Here is an 18,100-nt window from a genome sequence, read left to right on the forward strand (position 1 = left end):
AACGAGCGAGCCAACTCGAGTTGGGATGATAATAACGAGCTATAGAGTCAACTCGAACTCAGCTCGCTATTAACTCGAGTTGACTCGCAATTCGTTTGTAACTCGTTTAACCAGTCAAGTTCTTAGGTATTGTTATACACTAATATGTATTTATCTACAAACAATTGAAATAGCCTAGTAATAGTTTATCTAAATACAAACAATCTAACACAGAGATAATAAGTCAACTCAAAACAAACAACAAATTTAGAATCCAACAATTTTTCATACAACTTACTACATAAGTTGAGTTATAAATGAGTAAGTTATGTAACTCGAGTTATAAATGAGTAAGTTATGTAACTCGAGTTATAAATGAGCGAGTTGGGCTCAGCTCAAACTCAGCTTATTTATTAAACGAGTTAGCCAACTCGAGTGGAAACTGACTCAAATTGTACAGATAAAACGAGTTAGCCAATTTGAGCAATTTTGTACAGATAAAAAGAGGTGTACCGAGCTGACTGAGCCCTCAAATGGTGGCGTATATATATATAGGACGAACTTAGGATGATATATACCATATATGATATATGATGGTGCCATGATGTTGTAGCCTTGCGCTCAAATTGACAATTTGTAATTCGATCGAGTAGCTAGGGCCTAGGAGATGGAACAAACCATGATGAATTTGACATTCATATACTTCTCTAATTACATTTGTTTTGTTCCCATTTTACACCTTATTTGGATGGAAAGTAGAGGAAGGGAGGGAATGGAAAGGAACAAAAAACTTCCATTGCATCGTGTTTGGTTGATAAAATTATGTCGGAGGTGAAAGGTACAGGAGGTGAGAGGTTTAACCTTGTATAATTAATAGAAACAGTTTCCCTCTCAAATTGAAGTGTAACGGGTGGACATAAATTTTATTATAAATATTTCTAGAAAAAATAACACAAATATCCAACCATATATCTTATCTATAGAATTCTCATACAAGATTATTTCCTCAAACTTATAATAGTCACCGAATTTCTTATTAACCTCCTAAATTTTAATCAACCAAACAAGAAATAAGAAGGAAAGGAAAGTTAAATTTATTTTTCCTCATTAATCATCTAAACACGAAAAAGTTAAATATGTTAGACTTCATTTCCATTCCATTCCCTTCTATTATTTACCTCTCATTTCTTCCTCTACTCTCGTGTGACCTTAGCTTAATTTCTTACTAATTCTTATCACTATTGTCAAATTACAGAAAATTGGTGGCATGATAGCACTCGAAATTTTTATTAATACCATTTAAAAAAAAACTCTGAAATTGAAGAATTTCATTAATACCATAGCCGCAGATTGAATTGAAGGCTCCATTCTTAGAGGCCACATATTGAATTGGAGGCTCTCGAAAAAATCTAAATATCAGTATATTACCGTGTATTTTTAGATTTTTTTTTTTTGAGCCTCCAATTCAATCAAATACATGAAAGGAAGAGAATTGCAGAAAAAAAAAATAGAATAAAGAATAAAAAGGTATATATGAATTATGAACATAGCTTAAATAAGTTTTTAGAAATTCTAAATACAATAAAATATAAAATAAGTTGAAAATACAATAAACTCCAATAAGTTATTGTATAGGATGAGGCTAGAGAGTCTAGCATTTAAACTTTCTAAATACTTCTTAATTAATCCATTTGTTAGCTGCAACAAGCCGTCGAACCTTAAAAAAAATAGTTTTTAATAATATACAAAAATATAAGATCCACAATTTTCTTAAACCAACTACAATTTTTTTATGATTTTAATAAATGGTAAAATAGATATTTTATAAATTTAAAACGAGATTTAATATCAAAAACAATAAAATGAGTAAATTTGTGATTTTGAAAATTTAGAGGGAAAAATATAAAATTTTGAAGTTTTTGAGGGGTATATGTGAAATTCGCCTATTTAATTAAATAGTTAGTTTTGATCAAGGTCTCCTACCATATTCCTTTGCTTGAAAATAAATTGTAATATAATCATAGTTTCTGCATAAATCTTGTTGTCTAATGGTCCCACAAGCAGCGTCATTGGAAGTTGGAACTGGATTGGACCGGCTGGCTTGATCTACAAAACCGGACCTGGATGCTTTTTCGGTTCGGTTCGTTAAATAGACCATATGTGTAAGTAAACCTGAAAATACGGTTTTTCAGCCGGTTTTTTAATGAAACCAATATAAACCGTAGAGGCAAAAAGTACCCGGTACGTTGTTAACTGGATTTGTTTCACGTCTTCCTTCCATCTTTTTCCTCACGATTTTGCATTCCCCCACCTAATCACTACAGCAGAAAACACTTTCTGCGACCGGTTTTCCGGTCGCAGAAAGTCCAGGCGCCGGTCTCTGAAAGTAATTCCGGTCGCAGAAAGCTGATTCCGGTCTCTGATACTCCGGTCGCTGAAAGCGTTGTCGCAGATACTCAACTGCTGACGTCACCCGGTTGCTGATACTCTTTCTGCGACTAATTTTTTTTTGTCGCTGTTGTTTTTTTGCTGACGTCACGAAGAGGTATCTGCGACCAAAAAACGGTCACTGATAGTCAAACCCGGTCGCTGATACCCTTCTGTCAGTTTTTTTGGGTTTTTTTAGTTATTTATTTTTCTTCTATTTAATTGGTACCACACGTACCAATCATTCACATCGATCAAACATAAACAACAATAGAAAATTATAAAAAATCTCATGGCCTCTCAATGCTAATTGAGTTCTGATTACATCCATCTATCAAAATAAGAAACATGGTTTTAAATACAAAAGATCTACTATTGCAGTCCCTGATGCATCTTTAAATTCAGTAAAACAGATAATTCAAACAGATAACATCAATGAAGCAAACTTCTCCATTGATTTCTCGGCAATTCCGGCATATTTGTTGATGTGTGACACATTACATCCAAACTTCCCTTCAGCATTGACATCCATAGCCGCACTATCATGGTTGCATAAAAAATTATAAACAAGCAACACAAGTAGTAGGGTTTTATTTCATTCTTTTCAATAATGGTTGCATAAAAAATTTGGAAGCACAAGAGAAGTATGCATTTAATTGTAAATATTTGGTTTTCACAGATTGTTTTCTAGAACAAAAAGGGACAGTTGAAACTAGTGGCTTTATTTCTCTTCTTCTCCAGACAATGGCAAAGCCGAAACAAGAACTGGTACATATTTCATCAATTTTAGGTACATGAACTGACTGTGTTGACCAGATTACCCCTTTCTGACAAGCAGTTTTGTTATTTTCATTGTAATTAATTGTGTGAACCAAATTGAGTGTTCTTTACATGTAAATTTCCAGTAACACTTGAACTTTATGCATGCTCAATTTCATATTTTTCTATGGTCATTTGCTATGATTAACATGCATATTAGTGTAGGCCCAGCAACAGATCAGTGAGCTGTCTGGGTTAATTTAGGGGCTGGTTGGAAGTTAACACATCACCGTTAGGTCTAGGGTAAATGCTATCGTAATTCTGATAAAATAAATGCAATACAATAAAAGGGTAACCTTAGAATTGTTTAAAGCTGATCTTTCGCCTCTTGGTGAAATGGGGATACTAACTCTTGCCTCTAAACTTTTCTTCAAGGTACCATTCTCATCATGAAGCTTAGGCAGTTGTTCCTGTCATAATACAAAATAGTACAATTTTGAATAAAACTCACAATTAAATGACAGAGAAATATAAACTGATGCAATGACTTAGAAGTAGAAATAAAAGCAAGAAAAGCCTTTGTACATAACTCAAAAGTAAACCTCAATTAAGTGTCGATTGTTGAACATAAGCCTCAAATAAGTAATTGTTATCAACCAGAATACAAATCAACTTTCTTTGGAAAATCATGACCGAATTTAGACCCAATTCACCAAAAACAGTAAAAGTCATTTTAAGCCCGACTCCAAGTTATAAAATTCAGAAGCCCCTTTCTTAATTTGCTTGTAGCATGGTCTCAATCCATCATTCCAACACAATTGTGGTCTAATATTTATCATAATTTTGATAAGAAATACTCAGTTTAGAAATTGTAAGACAGAAAGAAAAAAAAAAACAAACGGGGTTGAATTGAACAGATCTAGCGGTCTGGAGCACATTGGGAAGAGAAAAAAAAAAAGACAAAAACATCTCACAATTTATGCGATTTTTTCTTTTTTCTTCTACGATGGCAGCGGCGGAGGCGCATCGCTTCCAGTGTTCGGCCATGGAGCTGCCGCGTCCCAGGCAGCCCTCTGACCAGCGTCGACAGAGAGAGAGAGTGATGGTGCGTTGAGAGAGGCGATAGAGCGAGAGAGAGACATGCCGAGGGCCGTCGGTCTGAGGCGAGAGAGAAATGGCGGAGAGGGTTTAGGGCTGAGCGGGATCTGGAGCGGGAGATGGTTTTGGGGAAGGGTTTTGATTTTCGCGGAGGACTGTGCGCGGAGATGGTTCTGGCGCCTTATTTTTTTAACCCCAAAAATATTTCAGCGATCCAAAAAAAAAATACTTTCAGCGACCGGTGAGGACGCCGGTCGCTGATACCGGTCGCTGATACTATTGGTCGCCTGAATTTGAGTGAAAATCTTTATTTTTAGGGGAAAAATAGCATCAGCGACCGGCGTAACCACCGGTCTCTGATACCGGTCGCTGAAGCTCCGTTTTCCTGTAGTGAATTGAATGAAAATAAAAAAAATAAATGGACAAATTTTGGGATTAAGAGAAATTATGTGCCTTCTAAATACCCTTTGCTGCACAAGCACCAACAGTGGCTCAAGATCTTAACACTCAAGCTTCCATTTTCAAGCAAAAATTAAGGTACCAAAGAAGCTGATGAAGTTCATGCTTAGCTATTTCAAATTCTTGACCAAATGCTCAAATGCTAAGTATCTCATCTAATTGTAGAATTTATAGTGCAAATGGCACATGAAAAAACATAATTTTGACATACACTTGTTGATGATAGTTGAATGTTCTCAAGATGTTTGATGAATTGATCAAATAAAAAAATTTCTAAACTTTTTTGGAGGGGCCTGTTCACGGCTACTGGTACAGTACTGCCACTGTCTCAACTAACGGACTGGTACGATATCTAGTTTGAACACGGAAACAGGATGCAGTGCAGGTCCAGGCAGAGATGTGATACAATGTGGGTCGTGAGGGCATGGGACTTATGGTACAAAATAAATAAGCGGATCTTTGATCAAAGGAAGCGACCGGTGGTTTACATTATCAATGATACAGAAGCAGAAATACGACAGTGGGGCGAACACTGTTGAGGACAGAATGTATTCTGCGTATTCACCAGGAGAAGGTGATTATGCTAGGAGCTACACCGCATGGATAGGCCCATTGTTTTCAATTTGAAATTCAATGTAATTCTGGTATTCTGGTATTTTTGAGTTCAGTAGATAGTTATTAGAAATTTCACTGATGTACAGGAAGTAGATTGTAAAAACTTTTCTTACTATTAATACAATGTCAGAAGGCAACTTGCCACCTGACCTTCAGAAGGAAGTTCAGAAGCATTTAATAGTTAGCCAAATGTTTTGAAACTAAATTATAGATTTACAATCCTTGTAAATATGCTAATATATGTAGTTGAAAGAATATTTGTAGACACAAAATTTACTATGGTTCGATGCAATGAATATTGTTCAGAAGCATTCTCCTCAACTGCATGTTGTTTGTTTCACTGCACGATTAGAGTTTTATCATACTTGAAAGAAAAAAATGAGATGTTGTTCTAAAAAAGGATATATATATACCGGTTTAAAATGCTATGTAGCAAAATTGAATTCTTTTTGAAATATTTGATGAAATGCCTGATACATATGGCGTTAATACATAGAAGTTTAATTATAGAGTCAACTAATATTTGCTGATACAGTAAGAGGCTAGCTTGCACATAAAATAGCTCTTTTTGCATACTCTCTAATGGTAAAAAGTAAGAGGCTAGCTTACGTTGGAAGAGGCAATGATATGGCTTATTGAAAGGAAGATTTTTCATTTTATTGTCAATTGTAAATATGTGAACAAGTTATATTGTATGGTACCTGCCAAATATACCGGATAAGGTACATTAGATTTGAGGCCAAAAGCCTACAGGTTCTGCTGATTCAAAGCGAGCATGCTGCAATTTGTCTGATACATGACATTAATGTTATAAGCATGATATTGGCACACCCAATTGTGATATAAGAACCTATTTGCAAACATTTCAAACTTAGAAGGTTTATTATGTAAAATATGACATTAATCCTTGTCTGAAGGACTTAGATGTGAAAAGTAATGACTATTTTGAAAATTCAGTGGTTGAACTAGTTGGCCCATCGGTCCGACCAATAAATCATTGACGCGAAAATTTACCGAATAAACATCCAATTCGGACGGTTATGATAACATTATCCACAAGCATGCATCTAGCATGTACTAGTGGCTATATATCAGTCTCTAGTCTAGGAGCACTTGGCAATGAACATAACAGATAACAATATTAATGAAACATGGTTTAATTGTAGATAAACTATATATTTACGAGAACTTGGTTTCATATATATAGAATGACTTAATATGAAACATGGTTTGTAGGTAAACTATACGGCTCTAGGAGCACTTGCCTGAACTTGATTAACTTAATGAAATGTTTTGTCCTCTTCTTGATTTTGTATGCTGCGCTAAAGAGAAATTTCAAGCTTTGTTAAAATTTGCTTCTGTTTGGAATAAAAACTTAAAAAAGAAGGAGACAAATCAAGCTGCTTAGCTGCATCGATTCACTGGAAATAAATCTGCTGTGATTCTGTGGGAATAGCAGGAACCTGCGATTCCAAATCTAACCTTTAAATTTTTTTATATTTGAATCTCAAAGCAGATAATTTTTCTTGCACGAATCTCAAAGAAAATTGAACGGATGAATTTGGAATTGCAGGTTCCTGCTATTCCCACATAATCACAGCAGATTTATTTCCAAGTTAAACATGCATGTTATCATAAAACATTTATATATAATTGAATTAATCACGACTACATATTAAACTGGCTAGGTAACAAATTTGCACACTATATCTGCTTAAATAATTACCGGCGAAGGGGAGAACTCACCCGCCGCCTCCTCTACCTCGCCGTCTTATTTTTATTCCATAATTATAACACGTACATATTACAGGACCATACTTAAACATAGATCCAGACAACAACGTAATATAAACTATATAAAGCATGCATATACTAAGAAATATTATTTGTTCCCATGCTTTGAAAGATTTCGTTGTTAGAAGTTTGCAGTCGACTTGTAAATGGCACCGGCTTGCCACCCTTTAGGAATCACATCATTGATCACTAGGGTTTTGCCCGAGTCGGAGGTGAGACGAATCGAGAAAGGGGCTTGAAGTGTCGACCCTGAGTTCAGCATCCAGACGGCACCCCATGAGTGTTGCATCGAGCTCCATGAGCCGCCTGATTGCTTGAGATCAACTGCTGAGAGGCTTCCATCTCCTCCTACAAACTCAATCAGTACCGCAAAGTAGTATGGGTTTGACCCTGAGTCCACACGAAATGTGATCTGGGTGCCAGAGTAGCTGCACTGGACACTGCAAGCATATATATATGTATAAGTTAATTTTCTGTTATAGAAGAGTAAATGCATTCTTTCTGAAAGTTGTATTAAAGAATGATCACAATAAAGAGATGATATAGAGTGTGTTTGAGCAATTGAAAGCAGAGAATTAATTATTATTGGTTATTATTCCCTTACCGAGTATACTGGATTTGAAGAACACCGGCATTGCGAAGCTGGTCAGACTTGCCTGACAGAGCCATGGCTCCAAAAGCAGTTCCACTGAGGTCAAAATGAACGGGCTCTGCAAGGCAGGGACCACCGGGACACTCGTCAGTTAATACAACTGTCACTGGGTTACCAGAGCAAGCAGCATTACCAGTACACTTGACCTGATAACAAGCACCGCAACCCAAGCCGGATTTGAAGATTGAAGGGCTGCCGGCGGCAATCATTGATGAGAAAGGAGCCTGATCAACTGCATTTTGGTACCCACATGCACCACCTAAAAAGTCACACACAGTTATTTAAAAGCTATGCATAATGCATGAATCACTTATCTCATGTGATCTCTACTGTGCACGTGCACATTTCATGCATATAGGTGACTAAAATATTGTTGGTCGTGTTTTAAAAGTCAACCAATTTTGTTTCCACAAATTAAATCGCTACTAATTATAACTTGCGAGTGATAAGAAAAGTCAGATATATATAGAAGTTTTCAATTATTTAAATAAATACAACTTATCTGGACATATATTAGTAATCATGTACATATATAATTAAGTATAATAAAAATTAATTCATTGCCGTAAACAGAAGTAATCATGTACAAAAGTATAATAATTAATTGCATGCAGGAAAAAAAAAAGTAATATTCATGCATTTTTATGAAATTCTTGAAATTGTTGGCATGCACGTGTGTTCTTCATTACTGAAATGGACAACACGACACCTAATCTCAAAATCTTTGGAACTTATTTAGAAGCATAACTCCTTGTTATGAGTAACAACTCGGTACATATATATTAGTTACATCCCCTAGATATATATATGCTGTATGCACCTCCTCGTCATGCATGAACACATAAAAAACTATGATATATGATGAAATGCTAATTGCTAACAAGTATATATATACTAGTTGCAATCTGCACTCATTGAATCATGTAGCAACAATAATAACGATAAACAAATATTGATGGTGTTGGTGGTAATAAATGATGATATATGCATGATGTGTGATGCAAATTACCATCACTGCCAGCACCGTTTGCGCTTCCGTACCATGTGGCTCCACCTGTGGACCAGCCAGAGGAAGCAGCAAGACTGGTGCTATTCAAGTCCAACAGTTTGCGGCTTTGGCAACCTCCTGGGCTGATAAGCATTGCTAACACTAACACAATCGTGAACAACAAGTCGGAGATAACAATATGAGCCATTAATTAATTGTCACTTGAGATCTTTTTCTCAGGAAATGATTAATTTGTCAGTGAGATCTCTTTCTCAGGAAAAGAAGAAGAGTGCAGGATTGATGAATTGAGTCTGGTAAAATGAGCTATTTATAGACGTACAGCAAGTGGGTGTTAATTAGGTCAAGTTGTTACACATGGCTAAGAGAAAGCAATTAGATAGTGTAGCCTTTTCTTCTTAGTGAAGATTAGTACTATGTAAGGTTGTTAAATTCTGGTCAATAGTTTGGTATTTTCTTTTAAACCAAATTTATCAGGATCAAAAAATTTATTACAGGAGCAATTGAAACCTCGATTTCAATATCCTTCAAAGATGATCAGGTTTTACTTGAGGTTTCTTTCTAAATATGTTATGGTGTATAATACAATATTTGTTTCTCATTTGAACGACTTTAATATGACATGTTATAATTTTTCTTTGTTTATAGTTGATTCTATCATTAAATAGATTTTATATAAGAGATTCCCTTTAGATAATTTTCCAATAATTTACTTTAGACATTAATACCCGTATTTTATTGTAGAAGTCAATAATAATAAAACTACTTTCCCATTTATATTTATTTTCTAATTTTATCAGTTCCTCGAAAATATCCTTGGTCTGAATCAATTAAAGAGTTTGAAAAATTAATATCATTGGGTTGGTCGGTAACAAGAGATTAAGAGTGAAAGATTAAGAGCATAAGAAGTGCTAAGGAATCAATATTCGGTTGTCTTAATCCGAAGATGAAAGTTGAGAAAGCTAAAGGAAGGGATAGAGGTGCTTTAAGGTCAGGGCAAAGGATTAAGGTCCAGGCAAAAGGAGGTGATTTTAATCCGCACTAAAGAGCCAGTGTTTGGCCGGATTAAACGATTAAGAAAGCTAAAGAAAACGGATTAAGTCTTAAGAAAACTTAATCCCTTATTGTCGAACAACCTCGTGGTGATCACATCTTTTGTATTGAAGATCAGTAAGCAATAACCAACTAACAGATAGCATAAAATAAAATAGAATATTTACCAAATATTATAGCATAAAAGTATATAAAAAGTAAGAAAAATACGCATAACATAATTTTTATTTGAACAAACTAATTAAAATTTAGCACCACGAAACCATCTTCTAAAGCATAACATAATTTATTTCCTTTTGAAAAGTTTCTTATAGTCATTCAAATGCAATGTCACTCTTTGAATTAATTGATCACCCTCAAATTTTCTTGCAATTAATAATACCTTTTGGAAATAACAAAAATCTTAAAGGAGGACAGGTGCAGATGTGCATGTATTAGGGTAAAAATTGGGGGCTTTAATCTTTATGCTTGGAATATGGATCAGTTCAAGTGGTGAGGCCAATTCTAGTGAAGACATTGACAGTAGCGCTGTAGCTCATTACTGTCTATTGTAGTTTCTTAATCTTTTAGGGACTTTATTGCTTATTTCACTTGTTTAGTTATATACTTATGTTTTAGGGTCTATAATGCATATGTGTTGTTATGTTTTGTGCTTAATTTTTTGTTTGTTTTCGGATTTTTTTTAGTGGTATTTCTCAATACTAACAGGTGATCTCTGTTTTGGTAACTGGTACCAGTAAATAATATATGGGTCTTCAGTTTAATGAAAATCGATAGATGATTCTAATTTTTTTTAAAAATAAATAAATAATGCCTTTTGAGTTTCTGAAATTAACTTTTTTTTATTACTATGTTTGCACTGATCAGCAGGGGCGGAGTCAGACTTTCAAACTATGGGGGTCAAACGTGAATGAGAGTCAAGCATATAAATTTTTTCTAGTATAAATGGAGGTCAATTTCACACTATCTACAATATTAACCTTTAAATTATATTAAAAATAAGGTATATATGTAAAAAAATTGAAATTGAATGGGGGTCAATTAACCCCCATTCAATCAAGGTAGATTCGCCTCTGCTGATCAGGATTGTGGTTTGCAGGATTTATACAGATGTATAAATGCGCTATCTCAAATGATTGATCTCTTTATCATCTGTGCAACACGAATCATGAGGTTAATTGAGAATCAGACTTTGATCTAGTAGTAGAAAAAAATGTTTCCGTGTGGCATGTTCGAAATAAAAAAATAAAAAATTCTGGATATTAAATAGTTGGATGGATCACGAGGTTAATCTCTTTGTATTGCTTAAGTTTTATCACAGAAAATTATTTATTTTCTATCTCCTATCCCTCAAATGACCTACTGAATGTCTCACACTTCAATTAACAAGCACAAGAATTCATTGCAGATTTAACTAATAAATATTTTTATACTAGCTCAAATCAAATTATTTATTTTAAATAGTTTCTGGTTGGCATACTAGGAATTTAATTAACTTAAGTCGTCTGCCCATCATCGGAAAAAAAATAGTCGATACAAACTTAATTAGTTATGTGAAAAATATATTCTAGCAAAACAAAACAGGATCCTGGAAATTTGATTTGCTTGGAGAATCAGAATACAAATGCCTAAACTAATTATATAATTCCTTTCTAAAAATAAATAAAAGCACATGACATGCCCGATGGATTATTTATGAGAAAGGCCGTTATTTCAGTTAATAGGTGACCAACAGCGCGCCGACCAAGCTAGGTAGGCATGCAGGGGGGTTTAAATCAAATAAATTTCCCTAATATAGGCTCAACGAAAGCGAAACAAAATGAAATGAACTTAATTGTTCATCTGGTCATGCATGATTTTATCTTGTCGAACAAAATCCTTAAATTTGGGCAGATTTAGAGCTTATTACTGATTACATCCCCCCTTTCCCCCATGGACTTTGCAATTTGACCTGGTAATTACGGAATTCCATCATCTACACATACTGATACTATACAAGTGGTCCACTATGGAGATAAAATAGACAAACCTAAGGTCAAGTATACAAAATTAAGGTCCAACCGTGATTAGAGTGGAAAAAACGTGCCGTGCCGTGACGTGATTATTACGCTGTGACTTTGATCTCATGCCGTGCCGTGCCGTGACCAAAATGTCAAGGGATAGTCACGGCACGCGAGTCACGCCGTGACTATTCACGTGCCATGTCCAAACATAACTGGTCACGTTTCTCACGTTTAACTATTTTTTTTATAATTTAAGTTAATTCCTTCAAGATCCACCATTTAATTAAGACTTAACGGTCCTAATTACACATGACTCACATGATTACATGCCGTGCTGTGACCGTATCTTTCGCGTGCCGTGACCAAAATGTCAAAGGGTGGTCACGGCACACGAGTCACGCCGTGACTATTCACGTGCCATGTCCAAACGTAATTGGTCACGTTTCTCACGTTTAAATATTTTTTTATAATTTAAGTTAGTTTCTTCAAAATTCATCATTTTATTAAGATCTAACGGTCCTAATTACATATGACTCACGTGATTACATGCCGTGCTGTGACCGGATCTTCCGCGTGTCGTGCCGTGACCAAAATGTCAAGAGGTGATCACGGCACGCAAATGGTTACGACACGCGACACCCAAGTCACAACACGGAACAATAACACATGCCGTGCCGTTCCATGACGAAGCCAACTCCGCCGTACCATTTTTCCCACACTAACCGTGATAGATGGGCTAGACTGGTAGTTGGATCTTTGCATACACATATTAATTATATTGTGCATATCAAATTTCTATACATAGAATTAATGTAGAACTTAAGCTCCACACAATTAATATTTCTATTAATTGTGTGGAGCTTAAGTTCTACATTAATTCCATGTATAGAAATTTAGTCTGCACAATATAATTAACATGTGTATGCAAAGACCCAACTATCAGTCTAGCCCACCTATCACGGTTGGACCTTAATTTTGTATGCTTGACGTTAGGTTTGTCTATTTTATGGAATTCCATACATGAAAACAAACTTAAGTTAAAAGATTAAAATAAAATAAAAAATTAACTATAAATTACAGCACTGCATATACAATTAGTTCTATTGCAACCAAGCAATATCGAAAATCTCTCAAGGTCAACACCCGTCAAAAATCAATATCCGTCGCAATATCCGCGAAGAATATGCGATTTCTACTCTTTCATAACTTCCATGTAGCGGTGTATAAATGGTCGGATACGGATCGAATAGTGGTTAGGGGTGTCAATGGGTACGGTACGGGTCGGGTGGAGGCATTTTCATATCCATACTCATTAAAATTGACTTTATCCATACCCTACTCATACCCATTACTATCCTACCCTTACCCGTTAATATTATTGGGTAACGAAACGGTAGTGGGTGATAACAGATACTAATATAATAATTAGTTTTATTATATTTTACAAATTAAATATCAAAAACTCATTCATTTCACAATATGTAATTGTATTTTTAATAAAAATAAATAAAAATGAATGTGCAATCAGTTCCAACTAAATTGTTTTTTTATAAATGAAGAAAATTCAAAAGCACAAATATATATATTTAAATGAGTTGAAAATTGAATTATATATATATATATATATATATATATAGTACGGCTAACGCGCTTCCTCTAGCATATGAGCCAAAATGCTTCCGGTGGAAAGTTAAAATTTCAAAATCCAAAAAGTCGATCTGAACCGTTCATCTTCTTCTCCATATTAATATCTGCTTGGAGACCAAATTTTACATTTTTCTGAAATTTTTTACTATTTATTAAGCCATTTTGAAAATCACTGATCCAACGGTGGCTTACCAAACAGTAAAAATCAGAAGCTACCGTTGGATCAGCGATTTTCAAAATGGCTTAATAAATAGTAAAAAATTTCAGAAAAATGTAAAATTTGGTCTCCAAGCAGATATTAATATGGAGAAGAAGATGAACGGTTCAGATCGACTTTTTGGATTTTGAAATTTTAACTTTCCACCGGAAGCATTTTGGCCCATATGCTAGAGGAAGCGCGTTAGCCGTACTCTATATATATATATATATATATATATATATATATTTTATAGTTACCCTATAGGGTAACGGGTACGAAATAATCATTACCCATACCCTTACCCATTTGATTAACGAAATTTTTTTTTATCCGTACTCATACTCAATAAGCTAACGAAAAAAAAATCTTATCCATACCCGCCTTATCGAATACGATAGGGGTCGGGTAAACGACTAAAAAGGTACCATTGACACCCCTAATAGTGGTCAAACTGTATTTTTATCTGTTACAATTTTTAAAATACGGATATAGATACGAATAGTCTCGGATACAAATACATATCAGATATTAAATATTACATATACGGATCGGATATCGAACTGGTATGGATCGAATATGAATATAATTTAGATAATAAAAAAATAAATTAATCATGTACGTTCTAGTAAAGAATAACATTTAAATATAATTTTTTTCATTCATAAATTAGATCTAATATTTTTCATAATAAATTTGTTGATTACAAAACATATATCATCTTATCATAACATTAGTCACTAATTATGTCATAGTGTTATATTGTTAATCAAAATATATATGTATATGCAGTTTAATAAATTATTGGTATGAATATACAATTTAATAAATCAATTTAAGAACATATAGTATATTTGTGATAGTTTAGGCATGTAAACGGACAGATACAGATAGTTATGGATATGAATACGGATTGGATATTTAAGTATAATTCACTCCAAATCTGCTCGCTATCCATATCGTATTAAACGGATTGGGTTTTTTTTTTTTTTTTTAATTGAGAAACGGAGTAGATATCCAGTTGTATCCGGATAGAAGGGAGAGCGGGATAGAATGTTACGCAATTGCAAGGCAAATTAAAGGGAAAACAAAAAGGTAAAATATGTTTGGTATATGGATTTGATTGTATAACTATAAATTAGCAATATAGTATTATATTGTAATTTACTTGATAATTTATGTGGCAGTGTTTATCAAAATTCTAAAAACATGAATATTGTCCGTAAGACCGTAAACAAAGAAAGATATCGGCCCAAAGGCTCATAAAGGGTGCTCAGAAGTGGATATACAAATACAGGCCTGTTGTAAATGAACTCGTCTTTTAAATGGGCTTTTTAAATGGGCTTATATGGATCATAGATGTTGATCCCAATTGGTGAAACAGTGTAAAGCCCTCAATGCTACTAGATTCCTTTCTTTCCTCCGTCGTCAGTCGTCACCCATCTTTTGACCAGATAAGATAAAGTGAAATGTAACTTGTGGTCTCCTGTAAATTTCTATATGATTATCTCTTGTGTAATGTCACTACTAAACGCTTTGATTAGAGCTATGTCAGTTATTGTTAACAGCGGGATTCATTATGATCGGTACAGAAGAACCGTGTAGACGCTAGCTAACCTTCCAGTCTTCCCTTGTTTACTTTACATCACTATTATCCTCCACATGAGTTGGATATTTTCGTAATTAACCTGTGTTTGAAGCCCTCTTATCCGCCAACATTTTCAATCTCGTGAACGGTGAACGGTGAACGGTGCACCCCACAAAAACAAAAACAAATTTGTCTTCTTTTAATATTTATTTTATATTTTATTTTGTGCATGAATGAATGAATCCAAATCCAAATCCAAATCCAAGTGTCCCACCCATGACCCACCTCCCTCCGAATTCACCTCCCGCTCGTTCAAACTTTTCTCATCATTTTCAATCCGTTGCCAACTTGCCACTTCTCAAAAAAAAGAAAAAAAAAACATTTTATCTTCAATTTTGTGAAGTCAAGCAAGTGAAGAGAAACTCACCCAGTTACAGACTTACAGTTCACAAGCGGCCATGCTTCACCCGCTGGAGTGTGAACAAACTCGCCGGAACCCTAGATGCCCCAGCACCGCCGCCTGAGCAGCTGGTCTGAGCTCTTGCTCAAGCATGCCGTCGCTAATATGCCTCCTAAAACCCTAACCCTAGACGACCACCCCACCAAACCCCTCTCCTCCCACCCGGTTCCCACCTCTGACCTCACGTCCCTCCTCTCCGACGAACTTCTACTCCTCGTCTTCTCCTTTCTCCCTCCGCCTAACCTCCTTTCGTCAGCTACACTCGTGTGTCGCCGTTGGCTCCGCCTCGCCGGTCGTCTCCACCGCCGCCTTACTCTCCTCGACTGGTCATTTCTCCATCACCGACTGCCGTACCGTTTTAGTAACTTAACCGACCTAGATCTCCTCCCGGCTTCCTTTGTCAGTCCCTCCTTCTGTACCGCTCTTCTCACACGTGGCACCATCTCCGTTTCTCTTGACATCTATGCTGACCCACCAATTGGTGATGCGCAATTCATATCATGTGAGTCGATTTCACTCGGGCTGGAAACCATCTCCAGCAACTTCCCCAATTTGCGCAAGCTCTGCACTGTGGCTCCCACCGTGTCAGACTCGGGCTTATTTGCAATTGCCAATTCATGCCCCATTTTACAAGAGCTAGAGCTTCATGGGTGCACAGACCTGGCATTGCGTCCCATCTCAGTCTTCGAAAATTTGCAAATACTCAGATTGGTGGGGTCAGTTGAGGGGCTGTACAGTGGACCTAGTGTGACTGACATCGGGTTGACTATCCTTGCACACGGTTGTAAACGGATCGTTGAATTAGAACTCTCCGGTTGTGAAGGGAGTTATGATGGCATCTCTGCAATTGGTCGGTGTTGTGCCATGCTTGAGGAATTGATAATTTCCAACCATAAAATGGATAATGGATGGATTGCAGGGTTGGCGTTCTGTGGCAACTTGAAAACTTTGCGGTTACAAGGGTGTAAAAGGATTGATACGGATCCGGGTCCTGAGGAGCACTTGGGTTCATGCCCGGCAATTGAAAGTGTTCAATTGCAGAGATGTCAGATTAGAGATAAGAGGAGCTTACATGCTTTGTTTATGGTGTGTGAATCGGCACGGGAGATTGTTTTCCAGAATTGTTGGGGGCTTGATGATGAATTGTTTGCATCAGCTGCTATTTGTAGGTAATAAAATTTCTGTTGCTTATTTTTGTATGGTATTAGTTTTTGTGTTTGTGCAAACTAGGCGGTACTACTTTCACTGCAATCAATTAACAACAAAACCAAACTCTTCTGCTGATATAAACTTTGGAACCCCAAGAAAAGGATACAAGCTCCTCAAGTTTAAAGAGATTTGTCAATATGTTTAATATAATGTATTAATCTTTCTGTAATGTCAGTGTCTTTCACAAATTTCTCTAAAATGTTGAATGTCACTTGTAATATTTTATATGTTCAGACTAATTGCAAGTACTATAATATTTATTGGTGAGAGATATTTTTTGTTTTCCTCCTTTTCAGGAGAGTGAAGCTCTTAAGTTTACAGAGCTGTTCAGCCCTTACAACTCAAGGTCTTGAATCAATTATCTTATCATGGCCAGACTTGGAAAGATTAACAGTCATTTCATGCAATAACATAAGTGATGAAGAGTTGAGCCCTGCCTTGTCAGCCCTTTTTTCTAGCCTCAAGGAGCTCAAATGGCGGCCTGACACCAAATCCATGCTTTCTTCCAGCCTTAACGGTACTGGCATGGGCAAGAAAGGCGGGAGGTTCTTCAAACGGGTATGTACCAGTAAACTCCATTAAAATATTATGGTATGGTATGGTATGGTATGGTATGGTATGGTATGGTATGGTATGGTATGGTATTAGATTGATGGGTATGTACACAAGTCAGTATATGCTGTGTTCATATGAGACCAGCTGGTACTAATATAGAAGATATTACTGATGGTGTATTTACTTGTATTAGAATTGGAAATATTGGATAAACCAAGTATTTTAAATAAATGTTGACTTTATTTTTTTTAAATTCTTGATTATTTGCCAGAGAATATTACCAGGTCAGCAGCGCCTGAAAGTGAAGCCTGACGAGGAACCATCGTGAGTGTGACTGACATCGTGAGTGGGGCATGATTTTTTGCTTGTTACCCGTGTGATTACATTTGATGCATTCTCTTTTGTAATACAACCTTGCCAGATGCATTCTCTTTTGTAATGCAACGTTTCCCTTTCTTTTATTGTCGAAAAGTGTTTTGTTTCGTTGTTTCCAAACCCTAATTCTTTTAATATTAGTACAGGAGAATGCTGCAATCTTTTAATATTAGTACAGGAGAATGCTGCTAGATTTTTTGCCAGTGTGTTTTTTCACACAAATTT

General features: G+C 35.7%; 2 protein-coding genes across 3 annotated transcripts; one reads left to right on the top strand and one right to left on the bottom strand.

The window, feature by feature from the left end:
* Positions 1 to 7,048: 7,048 nt before the first annotated feature.
* Positions 7,049 to 9,073, bottom strand: LOC144549212 (expansin-B15-like). Its single transcript, XM_078297945.1, has 3 exons — positions 8,793 to 9,073; positions 7,736 to 8,042; positions 7,049 to 7,571 (listed from the first exon to the last, which is right to left on the bottom strand). Exons 1-3 carry the CDS (start codon positions 8,977 to 8,979, stop codon positions 7,253 to 7,255), a joined length of 813 nt encoding a protein of 270 aa, XP_078154071.1. The 5' UTR covers positions 8,980 to 9,073; the 3' UTR covers positions 7,049 to 7,252.
* A 6,518-nt stretch (positions 9,074 to 15,591) lies between these two features.
* Positions 15,592 to 18,031, top strand: LOC144571227 (F-box protein At5g07670-like). 2 transcript variants are annotated; one of them, XM_078320479.1, is made up of 3 exons: positions 15,592 to 16,905; positions 17,242 to 17,503; positions 17,772 to 18,031. In XM_078320479.1, the coding sequence occupies exons 1-3, from the start codon at positions 15,779 to 15,781 to the stop codon at positions 17,826 to 17,828; spliced, it is 1,446 nt and encodes a 481-aa protein (XP_078176605.1). In that variant the 5' UTR covers positions 15,592 to 15,778; the 3' UTR covers positions 17,829 to 18,031. The 2 variants fall into 2 exon arrangements, with proteins under 2 accessions (XP_078176605.1, XP_078176606.1); XM_078320480.1 differs by having other exon boundaries at positions 15,640 to 16,905; positions 17,242 to 17,551; positions 17,594 to 18,031.
* The last annotated feature ends 69 nt before the right edge of the window (positions 18,032 to 18,100 follow it).

Source organism: Carex rostrata, chromosome 2, assembly GCF_964058835.1.
Source record: "Carex rostrata chromosome 2, lpCarRost1.2, whole genome shotgun sequence".
In the NCBI taxonomy this organism is placed as follows: domain Eukaryota; kingdom Viridiplantae; phylum Streptophyta; class Magnoliopsida; order Poales; family Cyperaceae; genus Carex; species Carex rostrata.